Source organism: Lactuca serriola, chromosome 7 (genome assembly GCF_051521515.1).
Source record: "Lactuca serriola cultivar US96UC23 chromosome 7, Lser_US96UC23_V15, whole genome shotgun sequence".
NCBI classification, from domain to species: Eukaryota; Viridiplantae; Streptophyta; class Magnoliopsida; order Asterales; family Asteraceae; genus Lactuca; species Lactuca serriola.
This window is the reverse complement of record NC_136414.1, coordinates 86,029,885-86,048,026: the sequence shown is the minus strand read 5'-3', so window position 1 is coordinate 86,048,026 and position 18,142 is coordinate 86,029,885. Positions and strand designations below refer to the sequence as shown.

Genomic DNA, 18,142 nt, shown 5'->3' with positions numbered 1-18,142 from the left:
TATCTTTCTGCTTTTTTTATTTCACATGACCACTTCCATTTTTCCCTTCCACTACCCTCTTAAAAATTTAAATCTACAATTCAAAGGTCCTAAAAGTTAGAACTTAAAAGTTCAAAACTTAAAAGTTCAAATGCTACCAAACTGCCTCTAAAAAGATCCTAATTATGTGTATATTTCTTGATGCTTGACTTATCTGGTTATCTGTAGTTATGTAATTGTATATGGATGTGGCACCCTGAATGGATGGTGAATTAGCATCCATTCAATTAATAATCTAAGTTTCGAACCAAAACATGTAACTAGTTGTATTTGTATATTTACACTTGTATTGTAAATGAGATAGAAAAATCATGGATCTCTATGGAAATGAGATAGAAAAATCATCAACAAAGGTATATTCGGTTTTTTTTCGAAATAAACATGGCCTAAAAAAATTAAAAAAAATTAAAAAAAAAAAAAAAAAAGTAGGTTTTGTTATAATCTGGTGTATGTGCGTCCATTGTAAATGTCTACAACCCTTCATTTTCCCATTGATCGCTTCAAATTTCGACGTTTTAGATTGGTTTCTTGGTTTCTTGATTCATAATGGTTCTCTATTAACATTTTATATATATATATATATATATATATATATATATATATATATATATATATATATATATATATATATATATATATATGGAAAAGGGAATATACATTATAGCCTTACCTAAGCTTATATACATAACCAATTAAACTGTGTCGTTTTGGGCTTTACAACACACGATTGTTTTTCTTTTCCATCATCGTAATATTCTAAAATTGATTGTTTCCGCTATTTTCGGTATTGGAGGATTTCTTACTTCCAGAAATCGATCATGTAGGTTAATTGAAAAAAAAAATTCATCGTATTTGCAATTGGAATTGGCATGTTTGAAATCGCACAACAACATACAAAGGGTAGAAATTGGCATCCGTTTATGTTGTTTCCCACTCACTGCACTATCAATTTGTAATTGAAATTGCCCATTGATTACCGAATTTTGCTACTAGTAGAATTTGTAAACCGATTTTTGTATGGTTCTCGATTTTTGTTGACTGGTTGTTCATTCTCATTTGTTGCTGCTCAAATTTTCTACACCATATTCAACTCGTTACCTGCTGCTTACTGATTTCTGAAAAAAGGTAAATTTTTTTGTAAAATTTCATGATACATCTTGAATTATTTTTTCTAAATGTTGGTGAATGATGAAAAAAGAATTATGAACTTTGCTTGCATCCGTTCATGTTGTCTCCCACTTACTGTGCTATCAATTTGTAATTGAAATTGCCAATAAATTACCGAACTTGGCCTCTATTTCGTTCTATTCACTATGCTATTTTATTTTATATTAATTATTAATTTTGTCATTGTTGCTGGTTATTTATTTTTTTCTAATAAGCAAACTATCATTTTGTAAATATCTTAGTTGGTAAATGATATTTTCTAATTCTTGATTATTGTTGGATGTAATGTATAGTGAATGATGTCTGAAACCGAAGCAGATAAGAATATCGAAGCACATACAACTGAAGATGTTGATGCAAATGATTTGTTAGAAGCAACATATGAAACTGAAGAAATAAAAGATGCAAATGTTGAATGTGAGGAAGATGGACTGAACAATGAAAGTATTTTAGGAAAGGTTTTCGATACAACCGATGATGCATATAACTTTTATAATGATTATGCATTTGTACATGGATTTGGTATATGTATTCATACCACATGCAAAAATAAGGGAACAAATGAACCTTATCGAAAGACACTTGTATGCGACAAAGAAGGTTTTAAACGGGAGGATGGTAATACTTCAATTGGAAATGAGAAAAAACGTCATAGAGAAGTTAGGATCGGATGCAAAGCAATGTTTCGAATTTCAAAAAAGAAAGATGGGAAATGGTTTGTGGACTTGTTTGATGACACACACAATCACGAATTGAGCATGACACCAACAAAAGTGATGAAGCATCGGTCTCATGCGAAGTTCCACCGTACAATGGAATGTAAATCTCTCATGGTGGAACTTAATCAAGCAGGGTTGAAACCTTCTCAAATTAAAAAGGCTATTAATGCAATGAAAACCTCAAATGAAGTTGATGTTACTTCAAAACAATGTGTTGATGTATTATCTGAGCAACGAAAACACAACAAAGGAAGAGAGTTTTATGGACTAATAAAACATTTACAAGATAAAGCATTAGTGGATAATGATCAGTATTATGTTGTGGATTTGTGTAGTGATGGTTGTCCTAGAAATATTTTTTGGGCTGATGGAAGATCAAGAGACGATTTTACTAAATTTGGAGATGTTGTTGTCTTTGATGTAACTTATATGACAAATAAATTCAAGATGCCTTTTGCTCCATTTACTGGGGTGAACCACCATGGACAGTCTGTACTTTTTGGTGGAGCGTTGCTAGAAAACGAAAAGGAAGAAACTTTTGTATGGTTGTTTGAGCATTTCCTTAAATGTATGTTTAGCAAGTACCCAAAGGCTATTATTACTGATCAAGACAAAGCTATGGGTAAACCAATAAAAAAAGTGTTTCCAAACGCTCGACATCGCTTTTGTGCATGGCATATAAAAAAACATGAATTAGAGCACCTTCGACCATATGTTGCTCGTTATAGTGATTTTCAAGAATCATATAAAGAATGGGTAATGAGTGACACAATTGAAGAATTTGAAACTAGGTGGGAAGTTATACATGATAAGTATAAACTTGAAAGCAATTGTTGGATAAGTGATATGTATAACCAACGAGTACATTGGGCTAAAGCCTTCTTAAAGGATATTTTCTTGGCCGGTATGTCAACAAGTGGACGAAGTGAGAGTATTAATTCATTTTTTGATGATTTTGTTAACTCGAGTACCATGTTGAATGACTTTTTAGTGCAATATGACAAAGCAGTTGCTTCACGAAGGGCCGCCGAAGAAGATGAAGATTTCAAGACTATGAACTCGAGGCCAGTTCTTTCCTCAAGACATCCAATTGAAGCAAAAACAGGTGAGTGTTATACTAGAAAGGTATTTGAGATTTTCAAAAAAGAATGGATGGAAGCTACTAGCAATTTAACGCATGAGACTATAAGCAAAACTACAGAAGAAATCAAGTATAGAGTTGGACAATTGGACATTGACAAAAAATATTGGCGGATTGTTACCTTTTATTTGTCAAATAAGATCCATGTCACATGTTCTTGTGCTAAGTATGAGACTTGTGGGATTTTATGTAAACATATCTTATATGTGATGAAGAAAAGGCATGTTGACACACTTTCGAGTCACTACATTTTACCTAGGTGGACCCTTAATGCTAGGTACAAGGTGGGTAAGCATAGTATCGGACTTGAAGAAATGAATAACGGAAATGGGGCTAGTGCTTACACTTTATGGTGTGTTCGTTCAAATTTTAATAAAGTAATTGAACAAGCAAAAGACTCCCCTTCAGAAATAGAAAATGTCAATAACGTATTGATAAAGCTCTTACAAGATCAAGCAATACGGAAAAAACCTTTACCAGTTGAGAACGTATCTCAAGGTTCTTGTGTGAGAATTTCACAAGTCGATATGCTACCTCAATTATTTTTCCGGGATCCTCTTGCTCCAACCAACACGAAAGGGCGTCCTAAAATTGCTAGTAGAATCAAGTCTTCTTTAGAAGTGCCAAAAAAATGAACATGCTCTTATTGTCAAGAATTAGGTCATTATGCTACTAGTTGTTCTAAAAGAAAGGTGCATATAGTAGTAACTTACTTTGTCATGATTTTGCAGTTCTTATATTTATATAATAATCTATTTATATTTTCATGTATCAGGTAGATGAATCGTTGCAAGAGAAACATTGATGGGATATATATAGTTGCTATGATTTTGGTTAATTCTACTCATTTTTCTAGCTTAGGTTAAGCGTCCTTTTTTTTTAGTTTGAAGTACTTGTCTTTTTTCCAATTTTGGACATAAATCGTGTACGTTGCTGTTCTGGAATGAAAATGTTGAATGGTTACTACTATTATGTGTAAAAAAAAGAAAGTACGGGGGTATTATTTGTAAAAAACAGAAGTACGGGGGTATTATGTGTAAAAAATGAAAGTACGATGCTATTATGTGCAGAAAACAAAAGTATGGGGGTATTACGTGTAAAAAAATGAAATTACGATGCAATTATGTGTAAAAAATGAAAGTAGGGGGTATTATGTATAAAAACTGAAAGTACGATGTTATTACGTGTAAAAAAGGGAAGTACGGGGGTATTATGTGTAAAAAATGAAAGTACGCGGATATTATGTGTAAAAACTGAAAGTACGATGCTATTATGTGTACAAAATGAAAGTACAATCCTATTGTTGAAAGTATTATTTTGTTAAAAAGAAAATTGATTCAAGTATAATGTTGTTAATAGGTATAATGCAACAGTAGACTGCTTCTACTAATCAACATATTCTTTTTGAGATTTGAAATAAAAATGTTATTATAATAAAAAATAAAAAAAAACCCAACTAATGGTCGGGAATGTACATATTACAAACCAGAACAAAAAATGCCAAAAATATGACAGCACCATATAGAAAGTTACCAAATCCTTACAACTAATTACAACTAATGACAATAAACTTATAAATCTACCAAACAAGAGTAATGAACATTAAACCCAACGATGACTGTTTTCCCTTTTTACCCTTCCTGCCTTGAGTTTCATAGTAGTCCCCAAATTACCTCTGTTGCCCCTATTGGTCATTGGTAAGGACTGTTTTCCCTTTTTACCCTTCCTCTTGAACCGAACCGTAGATTATCTACCATAACGATGACCTGCAAAAAAAATCAATGAGGTTTTGAGAAAATTGTAACCTTCATATGTAAATTACTGGAGAAACTTATATCCACATGGAACCCATTCATTAAGACCGACAAAATAGCTAAATGCTAGCAATAAAAATCTTTATGTGATAATTCCTTAAAATACAATAATCATGGTAAAATGTCCAACTTGTCTGTTACTAAAATGTCCAACTTCTTTGCCTCTTAAAATACCTTTCTCCTTGCATCTGGATTTCTATCCATCTAATATATATCAATTAAAATCTTCAAAAGACATGAATGCCTTTACAAGTGTTTTTTGATAAAGAAAATGACTACTTACTGGAGCTAGACAAGGATTGCAATATATCATGACTTTAATACGTTTGGCACTAAGATCCTTAATAAGTTGTTTCCATCCTTGATACAATGTTTCATCCACTTCCCAATTCCACCATAATTGTGATATAATTATTGTCTTTCTCTATCCTACCCAATCTTACACAATGCCAAAATGTATTAGCATCATAAAAAAGGGTAAAAGGAAATGAAGAGGCTGAAAGATTACCTGCAACAAGAATGTTGATAAAGATAAATTGAAAGAATTCTCACTTTCCTTAACTGAAATAGAGAAAGCGCCCATGTTTCCAAAAGGAGAATTGACACATAGATAGAAAATTTTGTATCAATTGTCCCAGCTTATAATTAATGACTTCAATCGATGAAGGTCGGTGGCCATTGAAATTTCAATTGTCGATTACAGACTTCAACTAATACCAGATCGATGCAAATAGAACAAGAATCAAGGGGAAAAATCAGAAAACTTCACTATTGAATCATTCCCTAACCATCTGTAGTCCTCTTTCGCCAAAATTGTTACAATTTCTTCAATCCAGGTCATGTCGTCATTACTGACCTGGTGGATCGAAACCACAAATCAGAAAAAAGGAAGCTTTTATGTTAGGAAGGAAGTTTGAGAACCCAAAACCCGCACCTTTTCCGGCGATTTCCAACTGGGCGGCATCGCTTGCGTCGTCGTTTCCCTCTCTGGTGATCAGTGATGCCGCCATCGGCGACTACCCTCCTCTTAGTTGTGTTCCCCTGACTACACAACAACACAGTGGGATTAACAACCCATGTACGCTCGATATGCCCTCTACATCTTAATTTCTTTCAACCAAATAACCTCAAATAGTGTTTCCTACTTTGATCCGCTTCCATCTCCTCGTCTCAGCTCCTCCCTCGTCACTTCTGATTTTTATGACCGCACACACCCAAACACGGTGTTTGTTTTGTTTTTTTTCTCCAAAATTGGGGTTTTAATTGTAAAGCAGCAAACGATGTCGTTTATAGGGTTTTGTACGCAAGCTTATATAGTGATGTAATGTATATTCCCTATCCCCATATATATATATATATATATATATATATATATATATATATATATATATATATATATATATATATATATATATATATATACTACCTAATAAATAAATGTTTTTTCCCACTTGTTCAACTCTCTTGCAATTTACCAAATGTCATTTTGAAGTTATTTTGAATTATATTTTTTTCACATGTCATTTTATGTGTTTTCTATTTTATTAAATTTCACATTATATTTTAATGTAATAATTGGAATAAATATAGTCATAAAATGATATCAATTTCATTAATTAACTTACCTTTTAATTTCAAATTTTTCAAAATTAAAGCTTATTAGTTTTTTTTATTTAAATTTAAAAAATAAAAAACATTTTCATTATAATAATTCATTATTTTTCTTATTTTCTTATAAATTCAAAATTTTAAATATTTTGACATTTATATTTAGCTTTTTTTTAATTAACCCATATAATACATGGGTCTCACTACTAGTATATACATGAGTTCATTTGAGACAAACATAATTTTATGAAACCATGAGACCAAATTTCTTTAATTAAATATTCTAATATTCTATTGTTTGTAAAAATAGAATATGCAATATATTCTAACATCATACGTTTTAGAGTATTTCATTAAAAAATATATAAATGTTATTGTTTTAGAATATCAGAATATTACACATATTTAATTTTTATAAATACTAGAATATTAGAATATTTCACTAAAAAATGGTCTTACGTTGTCACAAAATTAGGTCGTCTCACATTAACTTAACTATATATATATATATATATATATATATATATATATATATATATATATATATATATATATATATATATATATATATATAGACACACACACGCACACGCACACACACAAACATCAAACTCATTTATTTGGTCGTGATATGTTCGCACACGGCACACATACATGGAACGTAATACGGACTTAGGGAAATAATCATTTGCAATGAATGCTTATCGAACGTCATTTAAATGAGTTTTTCTTTTCTTTTTCATTTATTTTTGTTTTTATTTTATTTTATTTTTATTTTTCGTTTAAAAAAATAATTTTTTTAAAGATACATATGCTCTGTTTTAACGTTTTTAATTTTTTTTGTTTTTTTAAAAGTTATTTTGTTTAGGTTTTTTTTTCGTTTTTTTTTCTTGTCTTTTTTAGTATCGTTACTACATACTTGAAGATAGTAGAGTTTTTTGTTTTTAACTTTTTCTTTTATTATTATTATTTTTTGATATTTTAAACTAAATATTGGTTTCAGTTTTTAATGCTTAACAATTATATAATTTTAAATAAGAAAAATAGTAAAAATTATAATATTTTCCATTCAAATTTTTTTAAAACATATTATTTTTGGATCATAAAATTTTTAATCATAGTACTTTGAATTATAACGATATTATGCATCATATATTTTTTTATCATAGTAATTTGATCATAATATATGAATTAAATTTTGTTCAATACAACATTTGGATCATTATATATTTTGAATCATTTAATATTGAAACACAAAAAATATAATAATTAAGGATCATTAAATATTTGAAAAAAAATATTTTTAGATCATAATAAGTTAAGGATCATAAATATTATGAATCATCTCTATTTGCATCATATTATTTTGAACATTTTTTAAAAAAAATTGTTAATCTTTTAAAATCAAGTTTGGTATCTAAAACATCTTATTTTTAAAATCTTTTTTACAAAGTCATAAGTATAGTGAGCAGATGCATTTTAGAAATTTTTATAATTTGTTAGAATTTTTTATGGGGTTCTTTATAAATATAAAAGATAAAAACAAAATCAATTTTTCATTATTGTGCTTATTTTGTAGAGAAATAAATTTGAAGAAATTTAGTTTTTTCACATTTTTTTCAAAGAAAAAAAAAAGTTACAGCAAAAAAACTAAGCAGGTGGAAAAAAAAAATTCATCAGCCAATAAGGGTTGAACATTTGTCATGCTTGGGTGGGGGCACGTGTTAGCTCCTGGAGAGGCCACATGGCCAAATTTTCCTTTTCTTTTTTATTTTAATATTTTTGATTTAGTCACTTGTACCCTCCACACAATTAACCTTCCCCAGAAATTACCAAAATCTCGAAGTTAATTACGAAAATGTCATATCATCTCACGAGATTTTGACGATAAATAAAATCAAATACTGGTCAATTATTTTTTTCAATTTTAAGGCCAAAATTTGTCATCTACCATTTTTGAGTTCCTACTTGATCCTACTTTTATATATATATATATATATATATATATATATATATATATATATATATATATATATATATATATATATATATATATATAAGAAAGTGGTTTTTGAGGAATTTTATGGAATTTTTAAGGATTAATCTCTAATTTTTGTGGGATTTTAAGAGAGGGCTTGCTCTTTACATTAGGCTTTTTATTATGGAGACTGAAAATGTTTTAGTCGGCTTATAGGTTCGTGAGTCGTCATCCATAGCTTTGCCACTTCCTCTTCCATCTGCACACACGTAAAAATTTACCTTCCACAGACGACGACCTCTTCCATTTGACCACATCGCCTCTACTTTTTCACTATAATCTTAATCGGTTGTACAAGCTTTCTTCTTCTTCTTCTTCTTCTTCTTGTTCTTCTTCTTCTCTATCTCTATCTCTCTCGTTGCGATCACAGATCACTACTCACCTCAAAGGTATGAATGTTATGCTTCTATAGTGGTTTTAATTCAATTTTTCCCTTTTCAAACTTGTGTTTAAATTACTTTCTGTTTTTTTTTCATTATGCTTTTTTTATTAGTGTTCAATAAAACATTTTTCTCCCATCTTCCATATGGTCGCTCATTTTAAGAATATATGTCGGTTGTCTCTCACTTCTTAACATTTTGATATAACTGATTATAATGTTTTTTTTTTTTTCAGATTGCTTTGGGGGTTCCTTCATGTAAGATTTTAGTTTAAAGTATCGGAGCTAAAGAAGAAAATATGTGTTCATTTGTATGATCTCCACCTGTTCGATGAAATAAATAGGAAGTCAAGTTACAATCAAGTGGTTTTTTTCTTTTTCCACTACCACTTCCCCTTCCTTTTTCTTATTATACTAATCCTAATCTTTCTGTTTTTTTTAATAGGAGAAGATGGTAGTGGATATTACTGTCACAACCGGCAAAATTAGGTCAAGAAGTGAAATTCCTAAAACAATATAATATCCTTGTATAAGCCAAAAACTCGATCCAATAAGCCAAGCTCAATCATTTTTGGGCCTTAACCCATAAATTCTCAACCTAAAACCCTTATTGGACCAAAACATTCTTATTGGGCCTTTTTGGGCCGAAAACATATACTAGGACCTTAGTTGGGCCAATAATTATTATTCTTTTGGGCCCTTTGAAAACCAAAACCCATTTGTTAAACATACAAGATATACAACTATAAATACAATGGGACTAAAAACACTCTGACTAAAAGTATACCTTAAGAATATAAGTATCTTCTAAAAGTATACATACTTGCTAGAACCGTATCATAATAAGAACAAAACAAAAGTATTTAGATGTTGAACACTACAGTCAAACCTGGGCAGTTATGTAATCATATATGGAATAAATAGAGCCTGATCAACTGTATTTATTTGAGATACGACCAACATGTGTTTGGGAGTGATGGAGGTGTTCCAACAAGTCTAAAACTTACAAACCCTACATGCAAAGGAGCATTAGAACCAAACCTAAGGTTTAAAATACTATAGGAGTATTTTATGATACTAAACAATAAAAACAAGTCTAAAAACGTATCGAATACGTACATCTGGAAGTCCTAGGATCAAACATGTAATACTATAGTAGCATTTTAGAATACCATATGACCTCCACACTTAAATCTTCTACATATATCTCATACCTCCACTCTCGCGAAGGCAACATGACTGAGCTTCACCCCGAAAACCCCTACTACCCTACGATGATAGCCAACAGATGGACCGAGGGAGAACCAGAGGAAGTCCAAAGGGAGAACCCAGAATTGGGTCCTAAAGAATACCAAGAGAGGAACCCCGAGGGAAAGGATTCTGATGAGGAGTCTGACATGGATGAAGGCGCTAGAGAGATCCTTAGCGAGCCTTACCCCCTCAGAAGCAATACCAAACCAACACGCAGAACAGGAAGGCCTTACCAATCATATCCGCCCCTTAGAAGAGGAGGTGACCACCCTAATGCAATAGCTCATGGAAGTTGAGGCTAGGGCAGCCTTAGCAGAGCAGAGAGCGGAAGAGGCCACTCGTGAGATTAGTGAAATGGTTGGACACCTTTATGCTATTTAGGCATATAAGAGTCATCACACTAAGTCCTAGGTCTACCATGTAACTCGTCATAACTAGTAGTAGTAAATCGAGAGAGGTACGCCCTACGAGAACTCATGTAACCTGAGCCAGCTTAAGGACCTAGTATCTACAATCCATTTGGGTAACTTAACATTTGTACAATACCTATTTCTACATACTACCATTAATACATCATAGGGATGTAGGTCGAAACCATGAGAATCGTACAATAAAACATGCGATTCATATGCGTACATGCATAAGTTCATATCTATAATCATAGATGAGATACGACTAGATATAACCATAGTTACTCACGAACCAGTTTCTCATCATGCAACAGAATCATTTCTTCCCTTGGAAACAACCAGCTAGTCGGCGAAACACCAGTTCTGCAGATGGACCCCACATCCTTCCAAGCCGCTGTAACAGCTGTCGTGACAGCCGTTATGGCACAACTCAACGCCAAAAATCCAAATGGAAATGGAAATGGTGTCGGTAACTCCAACTGTAGTATCAACCAAGGAAACCAACGAGGGACAACATACCCAGACACCCCAAACTCCAAACCTAAGGTCATGAAGCGAAAGCGGGGGAACAAGAAAGGAAGCGGATCGACTAAAGGGCCTACCAAAAGGCAACAAGTTTTAGCAACCCCTAATCCCACTATCCTCCCTACCCCAGCACCGAGAAAACCGTATTATGGTAACCTCCCGATCTGCAGCAAGTGCTGCTACCATCATCATGGAGTTTGCCGGGAATTGCATTGCAATAGGTGCAACAGGAAGGGGCACATGTCCTGCATCTGTAGGGCCCCGGCCCCATGCGTCGCTCCAACCCTCAACCCATAAGTAAGTCCAGTATGCCACGCATGCGGTGAGATGGGACACTTCAAGAGGAATTGTCCAACAGAGAAGAATGACGGAGGACCAGGAGGAGTTTAACAAAGGGGACATGATGTAGCAACAAGGAACCCTACTGGGATTACCGATACGTTTCAAAACAACAAAAATTAAGCATCACATTTTCACACAAATTTTGCCAATTAAAAATCATAATCATAAATTACTCCCTCACCCGAACTAATCATATCCTTCGTAGGAAAACTAAAGAGCCTTGCGAAAGTTATGATAACTTAGTGTAAACGTAAGACAGTGTGTAATCAAGATTCTAAAAACTTAGAGTGCGTGGACCCACCTTAATTCTTATTCCTTGGTTAACTGTGGATTTAGGGCATAACCACTCAGTCTACAACCTTTGCAATCTTGAATTACGTACGACTAAGCTACATCAAACCATCAAAGAGAGGCCTAATATAAATCAGACTATGAAATAACATCGTTTATACCAAGGCACTGGTATTACTAGAACACCCAAAATTCAAAACGAAGTAACCACAGTAGTAATAGCGAGGACAAAATTGGTAACATTATAAATGTATACATAGAACACACTATCATTTCAAACAATTATCCTTTTCAGATCAATCCAGCACCTATTACAATAACGATCCCAACGGTGTCAATTGAAATTGGCTGACTTGATCTTCACCATACGAAATTCATGTCCCAACAAGACTCTGCACCTTAACCAATCTATTAACGAAACCCCTACAACTTGTAACGACAATCCTCGAATTATCTTAGGGCATCTAGACCCTTAGGTACCCATGCAAGTAATACCACACTCATCTCTTGCCCTTAATAGGGATAAGGAAACGAGGAGCAAAGGATACCAAGGGTAACCTAGAGATTTACAAACCCTCATAAGATGTTTCCGAAGCCCTTTCGTAAACATCACCTACATGCCATGTTGAGTTCGGAGATCGACTCAACTCATGGAGCCATTCTCGTAGCTAGACCACCATGACCACTTAGCACCAACATAAACACCGAAGGTATCCGGTCAGTGGAACGACCCAATAAGTATGAGGTTATCTAACAAAGAATTGAACCTTAGAGAATGTGTATCCAACTCATAAATAAGAAATGCTAAGTGTCCATAGGACCACTGACTACTAAGAATCAAACGAAACCATCCTCAAGGATCGATATCCCCTATCCTGAATCAAGGATTTACTCGACCTACTTGTAGAAACAAGCAAAGATCAACCTTCCACTAGTTCAAAACCTTGTAGTAAGAAACTCCTATGGCAAACTAAGAAGTATGAGTCCAACTATACCGCACACAACCTTAACTTGACGACAATCAATGTTCGCCTTAAAGTTTAGGAGACACTACTTAGGGAACGTCAAGTACACAAATCCAAAATAGCCATAACCACCCATTCACCTTGCCATTTAAGACTCAAAGGCAGAATACCTCTGTGTTGGGTTGAGATGACCAACACCCAACTAACCAAAGGAGCAAGGTCAAGGGTCGGTAGCAAAGGTCCACTAGATCACTAAGCAAGGACTTAAATCCTTCTAGGAGCGAAGACACTGGACAAAATTGAGACACTCATACTTTTCCTTAGTACTTGGGATGCTGCTTTAGAATGAATTTCGGGACGAAATTCCCTCTAACGGGGGGATGATGTCACAACCAACAAAATTAGGTCAAGACTTGAAATTCCTAAAACAATATAATATCCTTGTATAAGCCCAAAACTCGATCCAATAAGCCAAGCCCAATCATTTTTGGGCCTTAACCCATAAATTTTCAACCTAAAACCTTTATTGGACCAAAACATTCTTATTGGGCCTTTTTGGGCCGAAAACATATATTAGGACCTTAGTTGGGCCAATAATTATTATTCTTTGGGGCCCTTTGAAAACCAAAACCCATTTGTTAAACGTCTTGGGTCGAAAATCCTTTTTGGGCAAACCAAAAATCGAATTTGATCTTTTGGGCCAACATTAGGCCAAATATGTCCCCCATTCTCGGCCCGTTATAAAAAAAAACATAATATGAGGATCATACAAGTGCCACCTCAATATTATACTCTATGCATCCATACATCCTGCAATGGACACACTCCGCTCCACGACAAATATAACAACTCCAGACGACAAGGAGTAAGCTCAGAGAATTACCACCTGAGCCAATCGCTAGCTCTGACATAATGAGGAGCACGATTAGCTGATCAGCGTGTCCGATCCTTTTGTGTTTGACGCCCTTGTCCCATGTACAGACTAACTGGAGACATCAGTATAAAAGGTCCCTTTCACCACCTGGGAAAGTAAGATATCTCTCTTATACTCTTACACATACTCTAAGATAATCCACTGACTTGACCGTTAGCGCATTTTCTAGGGATCCCATCCCGGAGAATGGTTGACCACCTTCATTCCTATTGTGATCTCGCAGACTATATCGGAGTAGAAGACACCATTAACTAAGGAAGCAAGAGTTAGGTCACATCATTTGGCGTCATCCAGTGTGTGACAATGATATGTGCATATTTAGATACATATTTTGATTAAAATCTTAATACTTTTTGGCTAATTTGTCCTAATTATTGAACAAACGGTACATAATTGAGTTTAAATTGTACTTGCAGCCTAAAAGACATGCTTGAGTTAAAAAGGAATCGGTAATAGCAACGGAAGCTCGGGGAACAAAGAAAGAATAAAATGAAGCTAGAAGAAGGAAAGACTCAGCGAGTTGGCCTTCTACTTGTAACGCCCGTAGATCCGAGCTAGTCAATTTAGAGACGATAAGCGTCAAAAATGACTTTTTGATAGAAGAGTGTTTAGAATAAAGAATCTTAACCAAGTTGTGGTATATTTCACAAGGTTTCCGTGCATATAAAGAACGTTGAAATCCGAGTTATAACGAAGAAGTTATGACCTGTCGAAGTTTCGCGGCAGAACCGGCACGACACAGCGGCGACGTAAATAGTGAATTTATGATAGAGAGATATTTAGCCTTAGTGATCTAAAAGAAATTCGTAGAATACGTTAAACCGAGGGCGTGCATAAAAAGAACGTCTAAATCTGACTTCGTATGAGGAAGTTATGATTTTTTGAAGTTTCGACTTGGCGGTATGCAGCCCGAAACTTGAATTTTAGATCGAGTGATTTCTAGCCAAAACAATCTAAAAGGGAATCGAAGATCTCGCTGATAGTAGTCAAACGGTAAAAAGACAGACGAAAACGGAGTCTAAATGAGAGTTATAGAGCGTAATCTCACCTATGCGTGGATATAAAGAACATCGAAAACGGATATCGTATGCGAAAGTTATGAATTTCTGAAGTTCGAGGCACACATCCCAAAGAGGAAACGCCTCGCGTTCAATACTTGGCTCCGGTGTGGCCACGTCGATGCTGACTCAGCGGATAAAGGATAGGATCGGAACCCCGCTCCTACGCACCTTGTTCGAAGGGAACGCCCTGCGTTCGTTTAGGGAACGCACTGCGTTCAAGGCCGACTTCAGCACTATAAATAGAAGTCGTGGGTAGCCAAGTTTTGTTGCTCATTTCTTCCTCTCTCTCCCGTTTTACCTTGATTTACGTGCAATCTTTACCCCCGAAGCCCCAATATCATTCCCAAAACCCGAAGCAAGTCCCGAAGCCCCGAAGATCTCGAGAAGTAAAGTTTCCGAGCCGAAACTCTGCCAGCGAGAAGCCCGGTTTTTGTGAAGATCTCCCAGTTTGACCGAAGAAATACTACTCTTAGAGCCGTAGTGCTGTCCGACATCTTCTGATCAAGTGAGTGTGTAGTTACTTTCTTCTAGCGCATAGATATGAAGTATTTGGTATGAAATACGTGCTATGCATGTGTTTATGTGTTGTTTGTTTACTTGAGATGGTTGTTGAATAAAGGTTTTTAAATTATTTAAACTATATATGTAATTTATATATACAAATATGTTGGGTAGAACATGGGTAAATGAAACAGTTGGTGTGTGATAAAGGATGAGTTGGATAATGAGACCAAAGATGATGTAGATCATGAGATGACGGTGACAAGTAAAAAATGAGTGAAACTTTTACCCAAGCGATGGCCCCGTCATTCAGCAGAGTAGGGAAGACAACCACGGACTATTCTAGACAGTTCAGTGGAACACTAGCAAGCTCGCAACTTGTAGGTGTTATGAACTTCATGTTCATTGTTGTACTCAAAAAAACCCATTGATATGTATTGCTAGAGGAGTCTTGGAACCAATACTGTCAATAAACGAGATATAAACCCATTGACCTGTATTATGAGAGGAGTCTCGGAAATGATACAGTCAGTAAACGAGATAAAAACCCATTGATATGTATTGCTAGAGGAGTCTCGGAACCAATACAGTCAATAAACGAGATAAACCCCCGGCGACTATGGAGTTAGCGCTTGGTAACTATAGGTATAGTGTCTGTTGCGAAAACCCTGGAAACGATGGACTTTGTACCGATTCCTTAGGATAATCCTTAGGAATAAATGAACGAGGAATAGTTGATTCTTAGGGTAGATCCTTAAGGTTAACGAAGATAATGGGTATGGGTAATTGGGTTGATTGTTTAATGATTAAATTTAATGATTATGTTATTGTGGGTTGAAAACCCTATATGCTCACCAGGGTCCCAAGCCTGACCCACTCAGTTTTCTTTGCATTACAGGTAATGGCACAAAAGTATAAGTTGGTGGACTTGACGAGAGATTTTGGATTATAGATCAGTAGTTATAAATAACTTTTGTAAGGTTTATTTTATATTGTTTATGTTTTTGTTCTGTATCGGAACATGACATCCCGAGATTTTGTTATTTAATGAAAATACATTTCTTTAAGGAAATACTTTGACAAATTCTTATCATACTTTATTTTCGGAACAAATTCCACTACTCTTTTAATCAAAGGATTACTCTGATTTTATAAAACAAAGCATAAACAAATCCGTCTTTTCTGGCCGTGAAAATGGGGATGTCACAGTTGGTAGCAGAGCATTAGTTTAAGCGAACTAGGAATTTGTTGGATTCTAGACTTAAACTTAGAATGCTAAACGATGATTGTGAGATGAGTGTCTACCATATTTTAGACACGAGCACTAGTATATTTTAGGAAAGATGCCTAACATGCTTTTATGTGCTAAATGCTATATGTTTGCTACATATGATATTGTTTGTTCGGATCTATGGTTCGTTGTCGACCAGATCTGGAAACCTTATGTGTTTAGGATTCTAAGCGTATGACTACGGTATTAGAACTAGCATGTAAATATTTCGGAATGATAAGGAGATTTATACGTTTATCGTAAATAAAGCTTTCTTATCTTATATTCTCACCCGGTACACTGAACGTCTGCTTGGGCATACAAAATGTTATGGTGAAGACTCATATAGAATTGAGTAAATGCAGGAAATGAAAGGCTTATGATAGTGAATGACACCTATCAGAAGATATCGTAAGAGTGATATCTTGCCTTTAGAATATATCTGATTAAATAACAGAACGTTTAGAGGAGTACGGTACGTCTGAAGTACACCTTCGATTGGCAGGATGATGGAACGATTGGTGTAGTTCTTGAAGTTGTCCCATCATCTGGAATTTCCATCACCAACCGAGTTGAAGTAGAATTGATGATTGAAGATACGCATGGAAGAAGTCCTAGTATAGTCTAGGAAAATTTGTATGATTAATTGGACACATTTGTATGTGTTCATTTATTTTGTTATTTTAGGACTTCAGGACTTCGAGACAATACTTGGGATGAGTATGAGTAGGTGTGAATAGTAGTAGAGATCAATACTACTGGAAGCACAGGACTCACTCTTGGATCAAGGAAGGTCACAAGGTTACCAAGAAGCTAGTGATTGGTCTCGTTTTATTCAAGTATGCCATTACCATTGTTTCGGTAATGACTAATGAGATGGTTGTTATTTCGACCCTAGTGGTCATATCAAATGAGTCTGACTACGATTAGTTTGTTACGTGGTTCAGAGAACCAAGTTCGATGTAACATCTAACTGAGGTCAGAAGATTTGAATCAATGCGACCGATAGCATCACGCTCGTTGATAAAGAAGCTTGTAGCTAGAAATGCTACATGCAAAAATATGATTATATCACATTAGAATATGAAGGAAGGTATATTCCATTCTGGAAATTTCACTCTAAGATACTTGAGTCTAAGCGTTGCATCATACGATGAGAGGTCATTAGAACACGACCTATCGGTCTGTTACAATAGATAAAGGAAATTATTTATCCTAAGAAGAAGAAGGATTCCACACTAAGGACTTATTTTGTAACTTTAAGGTTATGATTGAAAGTCCAACATAGTACGAAGATCAGATGCAGGATTGAGCACTACCTACAATCGAGAAGTCCAAGAGTTAGATACTCTTTCGATGAAACATAGAACTTGCAGTTATTACCTAGGATGAAAAGATAACGTACGTAATCATTATACAAGTCCTATTTTCGTTGATGATTTCGGGACGTAATCATCCTAAGGGGGAGATAATTGTAACGCCTGAAGATCCGGGCTAGTCAATTTAGAGACGATAAGCATCAAAAATGACTTTTTGATAGAAGAGTGTTTAGAATAAATAATCTTAACCAAGTTTTAGTATATGTCACAAGGTTTCCGTGCATATAAAGAACGTTGAAATCCAAGTTACAACGAAGAAGTTATGACATGTCGAAGTTTCGCGACAAAAATGGCACGACACAGCGCAA

The 18,142-nt window shown here is 34.6% G+C and overlaps 1 protein-coding gene and 1 long non-coding RNA gene across 2 annotated transcripts; one reads left to right on the top strand and one right to left on the bottom strand.

Annotated features, from left to right (window-relative positions):
* The first annotated feature begins 1,502 nt into the window (after positions 1-1,502).
* Positions 1,503-3,701, top strand: LOC145060955 (protein FAR1-RELATED SEQUENCE 5-like). The gene has a single exon (XM_079008289.1). It carries the CDS (start codon positions 1,503-1,505, stop codon positions 3,699-3,701), a length of 2,199 nt encoding a protein of 732 aa, XP_078864415.1.
* An 822-nt stretch (positions 3,702-4,523) lies between these two features.
* LOC145062704 (uncharacterized) lies at positions 4,524-6,136 on the bottom strand. Its single transcript, XR_013687685.1, has 3 exons — positions 5,815-6,136; positions 5,164-5,736; positions 4,524-4,832 (listed from the first exon to the last, which is right to left on the bottom strand). It is a non-coding gene; the product is annotated as an uncharacterized LOC145062704 (long non-coding RNA).
* Positions 6,137-18,142: the final 12,006 nt, after the last annotated feature.